At 40.9% G+C, this 16,188-nt stretch overlaps 1 protein-coding gene across 7 annotated transcripts in view; it reads right to left on the reverse strand.

Annotated features, from left to right (window-relative positions):
• Window positions 1–6,223: 6,223 nt before the first annotated feature.
• CNOT4 (CCR4-NOT transcription complex subunit 4) overlaps window positions 6,224–16,188 on the reverse strand; it is a 136,111-nt gene continuing 126,146 nt past the window's right edge. For all 7 annotated transcript variants that reach the window (XM_089680666.1, XM_089680667.1, XM_089680665.1 and 4 more), the window contains one exon: window positions 6,224–7,953. In XM_089680666.1, the coding sequence (XP_089536792.1) occupies window positions 7,649–7,953 (305 nt within the window). In that variant the 3' untranslated portion in view covers window positions 6,224–7,648. The remainder of the gene's footprint in view (window positions 7,954–16,188) is intronic.

Raw genomic sequence — 16,188 nt, forward strand, 5'->3', positions numbered from 1 at the left:
CTGGGAAAGTAATGCGGTGTGAAGTGCACTGCATTACATTCAGTGGAGCATAGGGGAGACATACAGGGTCTTTTAGATCCTGCATGCCTCAATAAAGAGAACCTATGACCAAAAAATCATCACATAGGAGACTTTGTCCCCTATATGATGATTAAAAAAAAAAGGTAAAAAAAAAATATTTTTTTTTTTTGGTAAAAAATGAGTTACACCTAAGCACATACCCCCCCCCCACAAAAAAAAATAGAACACAAATGTAAAAGCACATGCTGGGGCACATAAGCATGAAAACTTTGATTGCGATACAAGTCACATATTGCTGCGCACGCCAGAATGAGAGCAACAATTTTAGACCTCCTCCATAACGCTAAGCTGATGACCTATAAGGAGCTTTTAAAGTGTTGACCCATAGAAAATATAGGATACTGAAATTCGTCACCATTTCACGAGCGCGCACAAATTTAAGGTTTGACCAGTTGGATATTTCTATCTATTATATCTATTTACTCAGTGCAACCTTATCTTTCATATTTTCCAAAAAAATAGGTTAATGCGTTACTTTTTTGTGCCCTAAAATTAACTAACTTGTATTTTTTACAGAAATTTTGCGGTAATATCATGCGACATAAAAAATTGGAACTACCACTATTTTATTCTCTAGGGTCTCTGCTTTCAGAAAATATATAATGTTAGGGGGTTATATGTAATCTTCAGGCCTAAATTTTTTTTAAACTTGTGCAAAAAATGCAAAAAACGGCTCTGGCAGCGAAAGGGATAAAGGATAAGCCCTGACCCACCCTTTCCTGACAAGCAGCCAATCTCTCCCCTCCCTACTAGGAGGAGACAGTGCAATGTTAAAAAATATAAAACATTGAAATCGCCATAAAGCCCCTTTTGTTTTAAAAAGCCACAGACATTCCTAATATTACGTTAGATTTAAATACAGTTTTGGTTAAATTTTTTTATCTGGACAAGTAGATGGTCATGAGGGCCAAGTAGATTGGAGCACCGGTTTAGTCCCTGGACATGTAGTTTTTTCAAAAATTTCCATACCCCTACTGAAATCAAATCGCTTCCTGTAACCATGAATGAGTTTCTTACACCTCTCTATGGGAATTTTGGATCACTCTTCTTTTGCAAACTGCTCCAGGTCTCTCAGATTGGAAGGGTTCTTTTTCTCAACTGCTGTTCTGAGATCTCTCCACAGGATCTCTATGGGATTTAGATCTGGACCCATTGCTGGCCAGTTCAGTACTCTTCAGCACTTTGGTGTCCTTTTATGACACAGAGAATAGCTGCGATTCAACGGATCTCAGCTATTCTCTGGTCATTCACAGTTTATGACACTCAGGAGAACATATTCAGCTCTTCACTGGAGATCTGCGTTCTCCCTCCAGATTCTCCAACCCAGAGCTGGAGAATCGGAGGGACCGCAAACTAAGCAGAGATAATTTACCTCTGCTTAGTAAACTGATCTTTTACTGTAATCTCGCGAGATTATAGTAAAATCAGCCGGTTTCCAGCGTTTGTAGACCGTTCTCCCTTCGTTTGGAGAACTGATCTACACATGCTTCATAAACGGCATTCACAGGAGAATGCCGGAGAACTGAGCAGCGATCTATTACTGCTGGTTCATAAACGGACACCATAGTCTGAAACCATTTATGGGTGCATTTTGACGTGTGCTTTTGGCCATTGTCCTGCTGTAAGACCCATAACCTTGGACGGAGACCCAACTATCTGATACTGGGCCCTACATTGCATCAAGAATTCTTTGGTAGTCTTCATATTTCATAATGCCATGAGCACGATCAAGAAATCCAGTGCCTGAAGCAGCAAAGCAACTCCAAAACATCAGTGATTCTTCACTGATGACTTTCTTGACTGTATTCTTTTCTTTAAAAGCATCATTTCTTTTACTGAAAACAGTAGAATGATGGGCTTTACCGAAAAGCTGTAATTTTGTTTTGTCTGTCCACAGCACATTCTCCCAAAAGGATTTTTGCTTTCTCAGGTAGGTGTTGTGAAACTCCAATCTGGCTTTTTTATTTTTCTGTGTCAGCAGTGGGGTCCTACTGGCTCTCCTACCATAGTGTCCCTCTTCATTCAGATGGCAAGGTTTAGTGCGAGTTGACACAATTGTACCCTGTGCCTGCAGGTCAACTTGAATTCGTCTGGAAGTTGATTGAGGTTCTTTAGCCACAATCCTTTGTTGCAATCTTTGATCAATTTTTCTCTTTCGTTCATGTACAGGGAGATTAGCTACAGTGCCATGGTTTGTAAACTGCTTGACAATGTTACACACAGGGGACACAGGAACATTAAGATCTCTCGAGATGGACTTGTAACCTTGAGATTGTCCATGCCTTTCCACAATTTCTGTCCTCTCTCTTCTCCATGCTTCATGTGGCACACAGACGCACAACAGAAAGATTGAGCACATTTTTCACAATTTTGACTGGTTGTCAGAACCTGATATTTGACACAGGTGATGTTAATTACCAATTACAGGAGCATCATAAACTTGGAATGCAATTATTTCTTACAATTTGAGAAGGTGCCAATAATTTTGTCCAGTCTATTTTTGGGGATTTGTGTGGAATGTGTCAGATTTGGCTTTTTGTTTCTCCACTTTGTGTCATACCAATACAAACAAAAGAAATAAACATGAGAATGCCTAAACATTTGTAATTGCAACAATTTTCTGGGCGAAGTGGTACATTATCTGACAGAAATGCACGGGTGCCAATATATTTGGCCATGACTGTATAAAAAGCACACGTCTACGGGTATATATACACATCACACGTGAAGTTAAGACTCACAGAAACATCTGGTAATTCAACACAAAGGTTTGCATTTAATTTGCAACAAAAACACTGAATCCCAGTAAATGAAATTGCGTGTTAGCCAATGTATTTTTAAGCCCTGGATCACACTGTGCAGGCTGGTTACGGGTGTTGCATTCGTTCCTGCAACTGCCCACAGCCAAATCGTGCTGTTCTTATGAGACGTGTGGGGCTGCCATTTATTCTGAATGGCACTCACACGCATCTCAACCCACAGCAGTTTAAGTGCAGGAACCCCTGGCTGCATTTTTAAAAACATGCATGCAACTTTTTTTGGACAGAAAAAACAGGCATGGCAGTACTATGAAATAAATGGCCTGGCATGCCTGCGCAAACGTGGGCCGCAAAACTGAACCAGGGCTAAAGTAGGATTTAAGGGGACAGAAAAAGCATCCCAAACAAGGAAGGATGCCAGTTCTATGTGGTCTTTTCTTATACTGTCAAGTATCTTGTCAACTATAGAAGTTAAACTAACCAGTCTCCAATTACTTGGCAAAGACTTTGATCCCTTTTTAAATACAGGCACCACATTTGTCTTGCACCAGTACCCTGCCAGTCATTAAAGAGTCTCTAAGAAACAGAAGTTAAACTCTTTGAGGACACATAGGTGTAAGCCATGGTCCAGGTGCATTATTCATCTTTTGTCTAAATGCTTCTGAACCATATCAGTTTTGAGCCATTGTGGTTCTTTTGGGGCCATTTCAGTACGATTTCCATTATGGACTGGTGCTCCCACTCTTGTTTGGAACCGGTCATTCATTTTTAATTTTTACAGCCTTTAAATGATCTTTTATTTATAGCTTTTTTTAAACTTTGTAAATGAGTCACTCCAAGTATTTGCATACAGCCAGTGCAAATCATTCCCATTTCTGTTCTGTGTAACTGTAGGGTCCACACTCCTTTGGGTTCAGGAGTTGGTGGCTGAGGAAGTCTGCAAATTGTTCATGCTTGGAGTGTAAATGGCAGGCAGGCTAGAACTTGAAGTTCTTCCCAAGTCAGCATGTGATTTAACCCTCTTGCTGCAGGAAGACTTTTGGTTACTCCCTGATTGATATATGCCATCACCAAGGCATTGTTTGATTGAATTGGAATCGGATGACCTTTAAGCAGGATAATCCAATGCTGTATAGACAGCCAATATCACCTGCATGTTAACTGTGAGATGGAGCTTCAATTATCAAGTATCATTCCCAGGCAAAGTGCCAGGACTCCTAAGCCCAACAGGCTGGCTTCCATTATGAGCATTTAAATAAAAAACAAAAAACAAAACACAAACTGAAGAAAGGACCTCCCGGATTTCTCAGCAATAATCATGAGCCAATAAGCCAAAGAAAACCTGAATTTGGTCTGTTTAGGGACTGCAATGATTTGTCCCACAATAACAGAATGTAATGTTGCAGAGGTCTGGTGTAAAATTGGGTAAATGGGAAAGCCTCAAAAAGGAAGCTGCCATTCCAAGACTCTCATGCAAAATTGGAAAGTTGGATAATTCATAGACTGGAGAGCTTGAACCCAAGAATGTAAAATTTGTAGTTTCTTCTGAGGGAAAAGTTCCTCCATTCCAGCAATAATTTCTGAGGGATCAGGATCCATTTAAACCACTGTAAATGTCTGTTCCTTCAATAGGAGGCCAAGTATCCCATAATTGCGATGTCATTAGTGCGCAGCAGAGCTAGTACTGGGGCCAGCACCTTGGTGAACACCTGAGGTGCAGACAAGAGTTCAAAGGGGCAGGGCAATGAACTGGTACTGTAGGGGGTTCTACAGCAAAGTGTAAGAAACACTGATTCACTGGAAAATGAGGACATGTACACATAGTTGATGTCCACCAAACCTAGAAAGGGAGGCTTGACAGACCTGGTAGATTCCATACAGAATTTCTGGGCTTGAATGAAGTCATCCAGTGCTTTTAGATCCAAGATGGTGCAAGATGCCCTATTTGGGTTTTGCAATTATGAACAAGTTGAAAGTGTTCTGCCACAACAAGTGGGGCAATGACATCTTGATCCAGAAAACCTGTAAGGGTTCCATGAAGGTTTACTAGTCTGTGAAGTGACAAACAGGTTGGAGGTGAGAAGTTGTCTCTTGAGTAAATCTGAAGAGATATTGTCCCTTTAGAGGTTTGCAACATATAAGATATGGGTTCCACAGTCTAGAACTTTACTCAAAGTGTCCTCCATATGTTTACAGATAGGAATCCCATGTGGTAAATTCGACAGGAAAACCTCCAGCAGGCCATCACAAATGTAGCTTAAAGCTATGATCATTTGCTCCAAGGGTTTATCTCCTTTTGTTAACATGCCGAAGTATCAATTTCTCTTTTAAAAGGATGAGTTCACGTTTTACAAAAAAATAATAAATGCACATCCTTTTGCAGGTAAGAAAATGTGAATTTATTATTTTTAACATTGCAGTCTGTAAGGCACTGACCCCATGGTAAGCAGATCGGAGGTGCAATGCCTGGATCCTGCAAACACTCCGTAAGCTGTCTGCCAGTACCTTGTACGAGCAAGCAGTTACTGGATGGCAAGAAGAATCAATGGATTCGCTCACCAGCATCCTCACAGTTCACTATGAACTACAGGCCTACAGCTGAAATTACTGACTGAGCTTGTAGAAATTAACAGGAACCTTTGAATGAATGATGCATTCGCGTGAGGAGAACCCTGCACGGCCATGCTGTATTTGAATTGTGACAGTGGTTACGGGGGGAGAAAATTCTGTGCCCGCTGTCACAGGGAGGGGTGATCGGGGGAAAGAGGAGACAGTAGCTGGAACACGGAAATTCAGGTGAAACATGTAAATGTTCCAAAGGTGAACGTAGTCTTTAAGAGACTTTGACAGGTCAATTAAGGTAAGAAAAAGAAAGGAAAAAAAAAAATGAATGCAGCCAGCTGAAAATTGGTAAACAGCAACATATTACCTTTTTGTTCTTAGTTTCAAAAACATTTCAACAGCTTTTCTGGCATTTCTCCTTAAATAAGAGTGTTGTCTGCTAGCTGTTAAAGTGAATATATGGTCACATTAATGACACTACAACTATGGGATCCATAGACATTTATACTGTAGCCTAGATCAGTGTCTTTATTACCATACTGAATCTTTAATAAAGGGTGGGTAGATAGCACGGCACAAATACAACATTTCTAGAGAGTAGAGGCTCAAATGGAAGGTGCAGCTGAAAGAGGCTTTTGCAAATGTCAGGATGCTGCTAGACAATTACCTAAACGTTGACTCTCTCCAGTTGATAGGAAAATATTAAGCAATCTGCTAAGACATCCTACAGTGGTAGAGGAGTGTCATGGCTGACCTACACATCTAATCAATGGTGACATCCACAATCTATGTCTATAAACAAAGCAAGGCCCACAAACAAGTTATCATCAAGTTTTCTGTTTTATTTAAGATTTTAGTTTTAATTCTGAAGACAGAGGTACATTTTCTTGGTTTAGTTTTAGCGTCAGGTTATAACCATGTTTAATTTGTCTTATTTTCCCCCTCGCTTATAGGCTTCTCCTCTTCCCAATCTTCAATACTGCTGTAACTTCCAGAAATGGTGAAGTTAGGTAGGTGGCTGGTCAAACTCCCACACGTGACTTTGAAAATAATGATATGAAAAAGCTGTTGGGTTTGTCAACTCCTAGTCACATTTTGAAAAAGTAAAACTGATTGATCTGCTGCAGAAAGAGCACATTAACAAAATAAAAACACAACCGTCTCTTCCGAATACCTAGACACATGTGCAAATTTAAGCATTTTAAGGGCAAAATATCTGTGTAAGTGCAAAGACTGCCCAATTTTGCAAATGAAACACAGGTCTGGTAAGGTAGATTATTCATGATGATTAAACGGTTTGGATCTTTGCGGCTGAAGAATGACAGAGTGCAGCTTAACAGCAGGAAGCATTTACAAAACACCTTTTTAGGTCTCAAATTAAAAAAAAAAACCAAAAAAACCCAAAAAACCCACATTTGCACTAATAGAGTGATTGGTTGACTGTAAGAAACGTGGATTGTTTACTCAGCTGAAAAAATTCATGTCTAACTGCATCATACCCAGTTAAAAAGGCCAGCTGTACTGAATGTTGAAAGCACCACTAACAAATGGCAAACGAGAAAAAAACAAAAAAAAAAATTGGCAATAAGTAAGACGATTCTACATACTCATTGCATCTAAATCCCTTCAATTCCAGTAGGCTTCAAAATCGTTGATAAAAACCTGCCCCTTTGGTCCTGAAGAAAATGAATGAAATGGTTTTGTTCGCCAGCCCTTGAACTGTTTAAAGAAGGACAAAACTCAACAAAACGTGAATGGCATTTCATTTGAATGGTGCTCTCGGTTAACAAAAACACATAGTTACTTTACTGATCATGTTAGAATACTACTTCCCTACAGATTTTAAGATTAATTTTTTTCCTGCTACTTGCACTAGCTAGATCTGAGAGCTGTTAAATCACATTAAATTTATTTTTTTCAACAAAAATATATATCATGCAGCAGACCAATGATCTCTTTTATAGTGATTTTTTAAAACAAAAATTTAGAATTTTCATCTCTTTAAATATTTGGAAACTTGTGGTGCTCTTTGATGTTAGCCACCTTCAATAACGAGCTTTAAAAACGATGACGGACTCTCAAATGGCAACTTTTTTGGGAGGAAGAATTCTTGATAATTCTGGAAATTGTTAGAGGAGAAGAATTATATGAGAGGGAAACACTGAGGGTTTCATTTTGACTGAAAACTGGGTGGTTGAGGCAGGGAAGGAATTCCCAAATTCTAGCAGTCCCATATATTTTTATTCTCAATGACGGTCCAGGGTGGAGCTCTGTAGTAGATCTGTAGGTGTTTTGGTAGGGGGTCTGAAGGCGGTCTGAAAACCTGGTGGTGGGGAGTGGAAACTGGCAGGGTTTGTGGGGGGAGGATATGGGCTCCAATTTGCTCTGTGTAAAGGGATCTGTGTGCTGAAGAGGTTGTTATGAGGGTGGTGGGGAGGTATACTGCTACTGGGGCCGTCCAACTCTGTCAGAGCTTGCAGGGACTTTAACCAGTGTGGTGGATTGTCATCTTGAAGAGGTTCTAAACCGTTTCCTGTCGATGACGGGATGCCTGTAAAAGGAAAACCATGACATGGTAAATACATAGTTTATAGTAAAAATGCTCATATGCTACAGCTAAACTCAGGAGCTAGAAAGTCTACATTAGTGGATTTTTTTTAAATGCAACCTGGATACCATTAGTACTTTCATCTGACCTCATTGAAAAGTTGCACATTCCCCGGCTGTGGTTCCATTGGCTTAAAGCTAAAGAAAATTATTTATTTTGTTTTTAAGTGTTAAAGTACATTTTCACTTCTTGTGCAGCAGACGCAATAGGATGTGAGAATTCCCCTCAGACAGTGGTCAGGGAAATCTTTTCCTTTTCCACTGTCAACTGGAAAGGTTTGGATAATTTCCATCACATTCCCTAATATAAAATGAACATGTATTTGTGGACATTTGACCATTACAGCTATATGAGCTTGTTCCAAAACCATGGGTAACAAGATTTTGGAGTATCTTGATGGTAACTTATACCCATGCAACTCAAAAATTACTTGTGAGGTCAGGTGTTATGTTGGGTGAGAAGACTTTAATCGCAATCCACATTTAAATGCATCCTAAAAAGTGTTCAATAGGATAAACGTTCAGGCCTCTGTGGAGATCCACTCAAGTTCCTCAACACTAAACTAGTCAAACCAAGTAATTGTGGAGCCCTTGGGGCACAGTCAAGCTGAAAGAGAAAAAGGGCCTTCTCCAAAACTGTTACCACAGGATTGGAAGCATACACCTGTCAAAATTTAAAAAATTTGGACTTACCTGAATACTCCATATCTTCGAATACAGTACAGGACACAGGCAATATATTTATAGACCATGGGTTATAGGTATGTGTCTTTAGGTGACTGGTTACTGCCAAGCTTTTTGCAGACACATCCCCCAGGAGTGCCACCCGTAAAACTCTACTGAACTGACTGCGTTCATACCAGGCCAAAAACTGAAACTTATGATAAACAGTAACTTTTATATACTATGTGAATGAGCACTTTGAAGGAGTCTTTTAAATTACTACACCATGAGGCTTTACTTTCTTCTCTATTTTCCACCAAGTGTGGCATTTATATAAAGAGATTGGCTATATGGGATCAGGCCCGGACTGGCCATAGGGCACATCAGGCATTTACCAGGTGGGCTGGGGCCGCCTGGTCCGTGACCTGTTGCTGACCAGGCTACATAGTGGCAGGTAAGCAGTAACTGCGGCCGCTGCATGCCTCCTGTGGTCGTTGCTTACCTCCTGGTTTGTGGCCATTCCTGTGCAGCCAACGATGTTGTTTGGGACCAGAAAGCGGGGTGGGTATGTCTATGCGACCTGGAGCTCCAGGCTGATGTCTCTCCCTTCTAATAGCCATCGACACCTCAGAGGAGGCTGGCAGCTGTCTTGTGTATCCTGTACAGCTAATAGAGGTGGGATGGGGGCCCAGACAAGCATCTGTCATTGGCAGTAAGTGAGCAATGGGCTGTGTGATGGCAATGTATCTTCTCCAGGTGTGAGCACAGCTGTGTGTGTGTGTGTACAATGTATGTGTATAGCGTGTATATACAGTTTGTGTGTAAGTATTTGTGTGTGTATAAGTGTTTGTGGTTTTGTATGTGTATGATCTGGGCTGATTTTCCTGGAGATACAGGTGTGCACAAGTTCAGCATTTGGCTGCACATGTATTTGTTATCTTTTTTTTTTTTTTTTTTTAACATTATTTAACCCCTTGCCCTTCAGAGGATTTACTCCCCTTCCTGACCAGGCCATTTTTTTTACGATACGGCGCTACATTATTTTAACTGACAATTACGCGGTCATGCAACACTACATAAATAAAATTGAAGTCCTTTTTTCCCCACAAACAGAGCTTTCCTTCAGTAGTATTTGATCACCTCTGGGTTTTTCATTTTTGCGCTATAAACAAAAAAAGACCGACAAATTTGACACAAAAATATATATATTTTTTACTTTTTGCAATAAAACATATCCAGCAAAAATAAAAAAGTAAAAATTGTCAAATTTAGACGAAAATGTATTCTTCTACATGTATTTGCTTAAAAAAAAAATCCCAATACATGTAAATTAATTGGTTTATGTGAAAGTTATAGCATCTACAAATGACTATATATACAGGAATTTTTATTATACTAGTAATGGCGGCGATCAGCGACTGATTGCGGGACTGCGGCAGGCATTCTGACTTTGTGTGGGAGTGGACTGCCACCGATATCCCAATGACACTAATACAGTGATCAGTGCTAGTAAACAACACTGACACTGTACAAAAAGAGGTTAACATCTGGGGCGAACAAAGGGTTAAATGAGTGCTGTTTTCCATAATGTGCTGTGTGCGTTTTCTAGGGAAACATGCTGCTGTGCATTTCTCTGAAAAATACACAGTAGCATGTTTTTGCTGACAGGTGAGAGACCTATGTTTGTTTACACAGGTCTCTCCCGTCAGTGTTACTTGGTGATCGCCGGAGGAAATTCCCTGCCGGGACCCAGTGATTGACATCCATAGCTGCCAAAGGCCCCTATCAGGAAATGCAAATGACCAGTATGTATACGTGATTCTCCGCAGCCCTGCCGCCCTTAGCAGCAATTCTACTATAGGCCGACAGGCAAGCAGTTAATTACATTTGTCTGCACATTATGTATTGTTTGATGTCAGGGCGCCATACTGGGCTCATCGTGGAGGTCTGATGTGGAAGACAACATTGTCATCAGTTCTTCCTGAGATGCTTGATCCTTGATCAGGGGTATAGACATCCCCGACCATCTCCGTCAGGGGTATAGATATTCCCGACCTCCACCTTCATTCTACACTACATCATTCTATCAGCAGAGTAGGGGGTGAAAGGCGCTGGTACAGGACACACAGGAAAGGGGGGGGGGGGTGTTAGGAGCAGGCTCTGTGTTCTCAATTCCCCCCCCCCCCCCAGACAAACTCATGGGCAGTGGACTGAAATTTCTCTGCTGCTGTCATAAATATGAGATAATCTGCCAACTACAGTGTAAGCCTAGACTTCTGAATCTAGCTGTCAAACAGGGGGGCACTATGATTAGAGAGAAAAAGGCGGGGGGGGGCATGACTGCAAGGGGCACTGTGATGAGGGCTGTGGTTGATAGGAGCACTGCAATATAAAGTGGACTGCACTGTAATCATTACAGTGCCCCTTTACAGTGCAGTCCCTTTTATATCACAGTGCCCCTTTACATTACAGTACGAAAGACCGACTCCATGAATATCTCGTCACCAAACCTCCGCGAATGCCTCCCCCTCTTCCCGGTCCCTGGAAAAATTGGCTGCTCAGTCTAAAATGCCCGAGCTTATTTTTTATCCCAGTCTGGGCCTGTATGGGATTGTTCCAACAAGCACTGTTGACCACTCAATTTTTGAAGGCCATTTCCGTCAGAAAGCAGTACATGTTGATTGTCTTCTCCCAGGAGGAGGTGTTAAAAACTCAGTGATGTTTCTGCACTGAAGAATCGTGGTTAATAGCATTGAATTTTAACATGTTCACATGCCCAGCACTAGAACTCATTTTGAACACATTGTGACTACTTACAGACTGTTATTTGTGTATGTGTGCGCTGCACTTATCACTTATAGTATGATTACAGATGCCAATCATATACAGTACTTTTTGGTATAAATTATATGAATTTTCATTTTTTGTATTATTGTCCAATTCGTTCTGCATAGTTTTCCGTTTACAGTACTTTAGAATTTGGGATCAACAAATTGTTGTGGTGGCTGTTTTTATTAAATGCGTGATTAATTGTATAAGCATGGGAAACACTTGTTTTATTATATGTGAGACACCTTTCAGCTGTCCAATCTTTAAGCAATAATATTTTGCACATGTGAATGGAGATTAGAGCCTTTCCTGAGATTTGTTCTCAGGACATTGACACACAAAAATCAGAGCAGAAGGCGATTTCTGTAATTGCTCTGTAACGGCACAATCCTGAAATATAGGATCACATCGGTTGGTCATTGTCCTAGTCCCATTAGCTGCTTTGACACTGAAATTGCAGCAAAAGCTAGTGGCAGGGCTGGGTCTGCAATATAAAAGACAGCTTTTAAGAGCATCTCAAATGTTTCCATCAGCAGAATCTTTGAATGAAGGAACATCTCAGGTACACTGAGAGGTTTGTTTAGGAAAGATAGCTGGATTAACCACAGGGATAGCTCAGTTCTTAGCAAACTTTTCCACTGGATGTAGTTCAAAGATTTGGGAGGAAGTGAAAATCGTGTTAGGAGTGACGCAATCGTCACAGACTGCACATTCTATCTGTTCATGAACAGGGAATATTTTTTAAGTTTATGCAGGTTTCTTAGTACCCATAAGGGGCACGGTAAAACAGAGGAGAGCTAAGGCTTTTGCGAACAGATGCAATGAGGTTTTTTTTTTAATGTTAGCAAGCATGTTGTGTTAATCTCCTTTTCTATAACAAAATAAAGGATGGACCTGCATCTTGGGATTTGGTTCTGGTTGAGAAATGGAAGTAGAAGAAGAGGCAGAACATTTTTGAGTCCTGGACAAAAACGGATGTTTTAAGGCCATAACCTGTTCAAGGAAACTTGAGAGATGCAGAAAATTCTGTTTTAGTCAAATACCCGCGTATTGTGTGCTTGAAATAGAAACAGAATCGGATGCTGAGGTGTTACAACCAAACCCTGCTCTGGTGCAAGAGACACAATGCCACTCTGACATTTAGTGGGACTGAAGCAGAGCAAATGCTTACTTGCGATTTTGAGTTGGCTTCCTTTCACTTGGTCTCCACCATAGCTACTGAGGGTATTTCCCTGCTGGGTACTCAGGAAGTATATAGTGGGAGGATAGGGTAAGCATGCCTGGAATGAGTAACTTAACACAGACGTAGACTATTCGTAACTTACGAGGGCGCTACAAGGAAGACTGAGCTCTGAGTGGTTTAGTTTTCACATTCAGCCACTATCGAAAAACTGAGAACTTATTAAGTGGGATAGGGTTGTAGAGGAGGTGCCCAAGGGCAGGTGTGTCATTATAGAAGTTCACCCTTGGGAACCGTTTTTAGTGTGGAACATGTCCCCAAAGCTGCAGCCGCTGCCCCCCCCCCCCCCCACGTGACAGAAGTACAAGTACTAGCCATCACTTTTTAAAAACAGTGCAGAAGTGAGGGCTCTGCCCACACAGCTGCATCATTCATTCACAGTGTTCTGTGAATGAACTGCCAGTCCTGACAGCCTTAGCGGCTGTTGGCTTGTAGGCAACGAACTACCACGGCGATGTGAAGCACCTGTGGTAGGAATCTTCCTGTCAGTATATCTGCTTGCCCGTACATCCCTTATGGGCAAGCAGATATACTGACAGATCTGCAGGAGACCTGGTCACTGGTGCAATGCTTTACAGGCTCCTACAACCAAAAATAATAAACGCACATTGTTTTGCAAAAAAAAATGTGCATTGATTATTTGTGGTCAAAAGGTGAACCTATCCTTTAAAAGCTTGCCAGTGTCCAGCCACCTAAAGGTATGCGCCTATAACTCAAGGTGTATGAATGCTGACTGTCATGTAGTGTATCATATCAAGTTATAACTTTATATGCTGTAGTAGTAACAATATACTTTGCAAACCGATTATTTTTGTATTATTCTACTGGCCAAACGTTGTGGCCATCCCCACTAACAATTACATTTCCACATCAAAACTAAAAAAAAAAAACTAAAAAAAACTAAAAAAAAAAAAAAAAAAAAAAGGATGCAAAGAAAGTGTGAAGGAAGCCTCCGCTTTGCAACCCAATAAAAGGTCAGCCCCTCTCAGAATTTAGTTATTGGTGGAGAGTTAAAGTGACACTACATCCTGATTGAAAAAAAATCTCAATTCAAAGTGCCTTCTATTGCTCTCAGCCTTCTCCAAATGTCTCTGCTGCTGTGATCCAACTCCTGTTAGAAGGTGGCTATGTGGTTCCATGTAGAACATAGTCACTCTCTTGCTCCCCAAATGCAAATGGACTAGGGACAATAGGACTATTAGTGTGCACAGAGTAGAGTAGAGCACATGACCTCAACATGTACTGCTCGTTTCAAATAAATGGAAGTAAAAGTGGAAAAAGGTTCAGGAGCTCACAGAGAATGTTAAAAGAGGGCAGAAAAACAAAGTAAAGCCGCGTTCACACTGCCGCACTGTGGTTTGGCTGCAGTACACGGTTACCCACGTTTTTCCTTCAATTTACCTGTGGTTTCCCTTTCTATTATGTCCCACGCTTTTAGTGTGTTTTCTGAAAAAGCACCAAAGTCCTGCATGCTGCATTTCTGGTGCGTTTTCAGAAAACATGCCAAAAACATGGGACAGAATGGAAAGTCTATGGGAAACCTCAGGTAACCTTGCATCTGCTCTGCAGCCAAGCTGTAATGAGAAATCGGCTAGGAAACAATTTCATGAAAAACATATTGCAGGGCCATTAGGATGTGGATGTGTATGAATCATTTTTGTAGACCAAGGACTACCTGCCTTGAGTTTACATGTTCTCTTTGTGCCTGCGTGGGCTTCCTTGGGGTATTCTGGTTTCCTCCCACACTCCAAATACATGCTGGAAGGTTAATTGGCTCCTGTCTAAATTGGCCCTGGTATGTGTATGTATGAATGAATGTGAATTAGGGATCTTAGATTCTAAGCTCCTTGTGGGTTAGGGACTGATGTGAATGTACAATATATATGTAAAATGCTGTGTAAATTGATGTCACTATAGAAGTACCTGTAACAAAATAAATAAAATCTAAATCATTGTCTCTTAACCAGCTGAGCTTGAACCATTGGATTCAGAGTCCATACTGACCAAATGATTTTACAAACAGAAGATTTTCTTCATTTACCTAGTTAAGCTGTTCATCATATTAAGAAAGAGTTGGAGCAGCAATGTCTCTGTTGCACCACTAGATCTCCTAACAGAATGGAGCACAATCTGGGTAATTTTTTTTTCCCCCTGAAAAACCTCGCCAGTAATGCCTAACTCCAGGCAGGTTGAATAAACCACCATTTAATCCCATTAAGAATAATTTAATAGACAGCTTATGTATCTGAATGTGCCTCTATAATGGTTTTATTTAATTCCTTGCACAGCAGAAATTAAAAAAAAAAAAAAAGGGAAAGGAAAAGAAGGATGGACAGTCAATGCTCTATTACAATTCAAAGTGCTGTCAACATAGGAGGGGGGCAACATGTACAGATCAATGACCTAACAGACTGCGTGCTGGATGGTGACCAGCTGTATTGCAGGAAAATTGTTGCACAAACTTGGCTAGTATGTCTGGTAAGCATACTTGCGCCACATGACTAGCACAATTATAACATACATACTTGTACATATGTACACATTTCCATAATGTTTTGACACCTCAGTACTGCTGATCCTTCCCCCAGGTCTTTTCAGCCACTTTCTGTCTACATATACTTGCTCTGTCAGCTGCGCATCACTGCTCTGGTTCAGATTCCTGATAGTGACAACAGTGGACCATGCCTCAACAATGAGTGTTGGCATTGCTGCTTGTAATCTCCACCCTGGGTTCATATAACAGGGTGACAAACCTAGGAGTACAACTGGAAGAAGAGCATGAAAAAGCATCACTGAGCATGATCTTTGTGAAAGTTGCAGATTTACAGTCCTCTCTTCTACGTCATACTCTAAAACTCGCAATATGCTCCGCTGGCAGGAAGATCTTGGCAAGTACCTTTCTGATGAAGGCTGCAGAGCTACAGGGATTGGACAAAAATAAGGAAACACTACATGATTTGCAGGTGTGAAAGTGACGTCATGTTTCACGTTGAAAGCAGAAGTGATGGAACATTCTTTTGCTTCCACTGTGTGATGAAACTCCTAGCTAACAGGTCATTCACTGCGTGCGCTGCTAGTAATATGGAGTCATGTCAGAGCTTACTGAGTTTCAAAGATGACAAATTGTTAGTGCCTGCTTAGCTGGAGCCTCTGTAACTGAAATTGCCAATTTATTTACCGTGTTGTGAGTTACAGTATCAAAGGTTATCAGAAGGCATATACAGTTTATAGGAAAGCATTATCTGAGAAGCATAAAGCACAGTCAACATGGTCAACTGACCAAAAGAGACAAAAAGGACAATGCACAGGATTGTGATCCAGAATAAGAAAATAACTGCTGCAAGTAACTGCAGAGCTCAATCTCAGTCTTCCAAAGCCAGTGTCCACATAAACTGTTCAGAGGTAACACCATAAGCACAACATTTACAGGCAAGCTGCAATTGCCAA

The sequence above is a fragment of the Staurois parvus genome, unplaced genomic scaffold (assembly GCF_062004578.1).
Source record: "Staurois parvus isolate SC_StPar_1 unplaced genomic scaffold, SC_StPar_1.0 ptg000249l, whole genome shotgun sequence".
Classification (NCBI taxonomy): Eukaryota; Metazoa; Chordata; class Amphibia; order Anura; family Ranidae; genus Staurois; species Staurois parvus.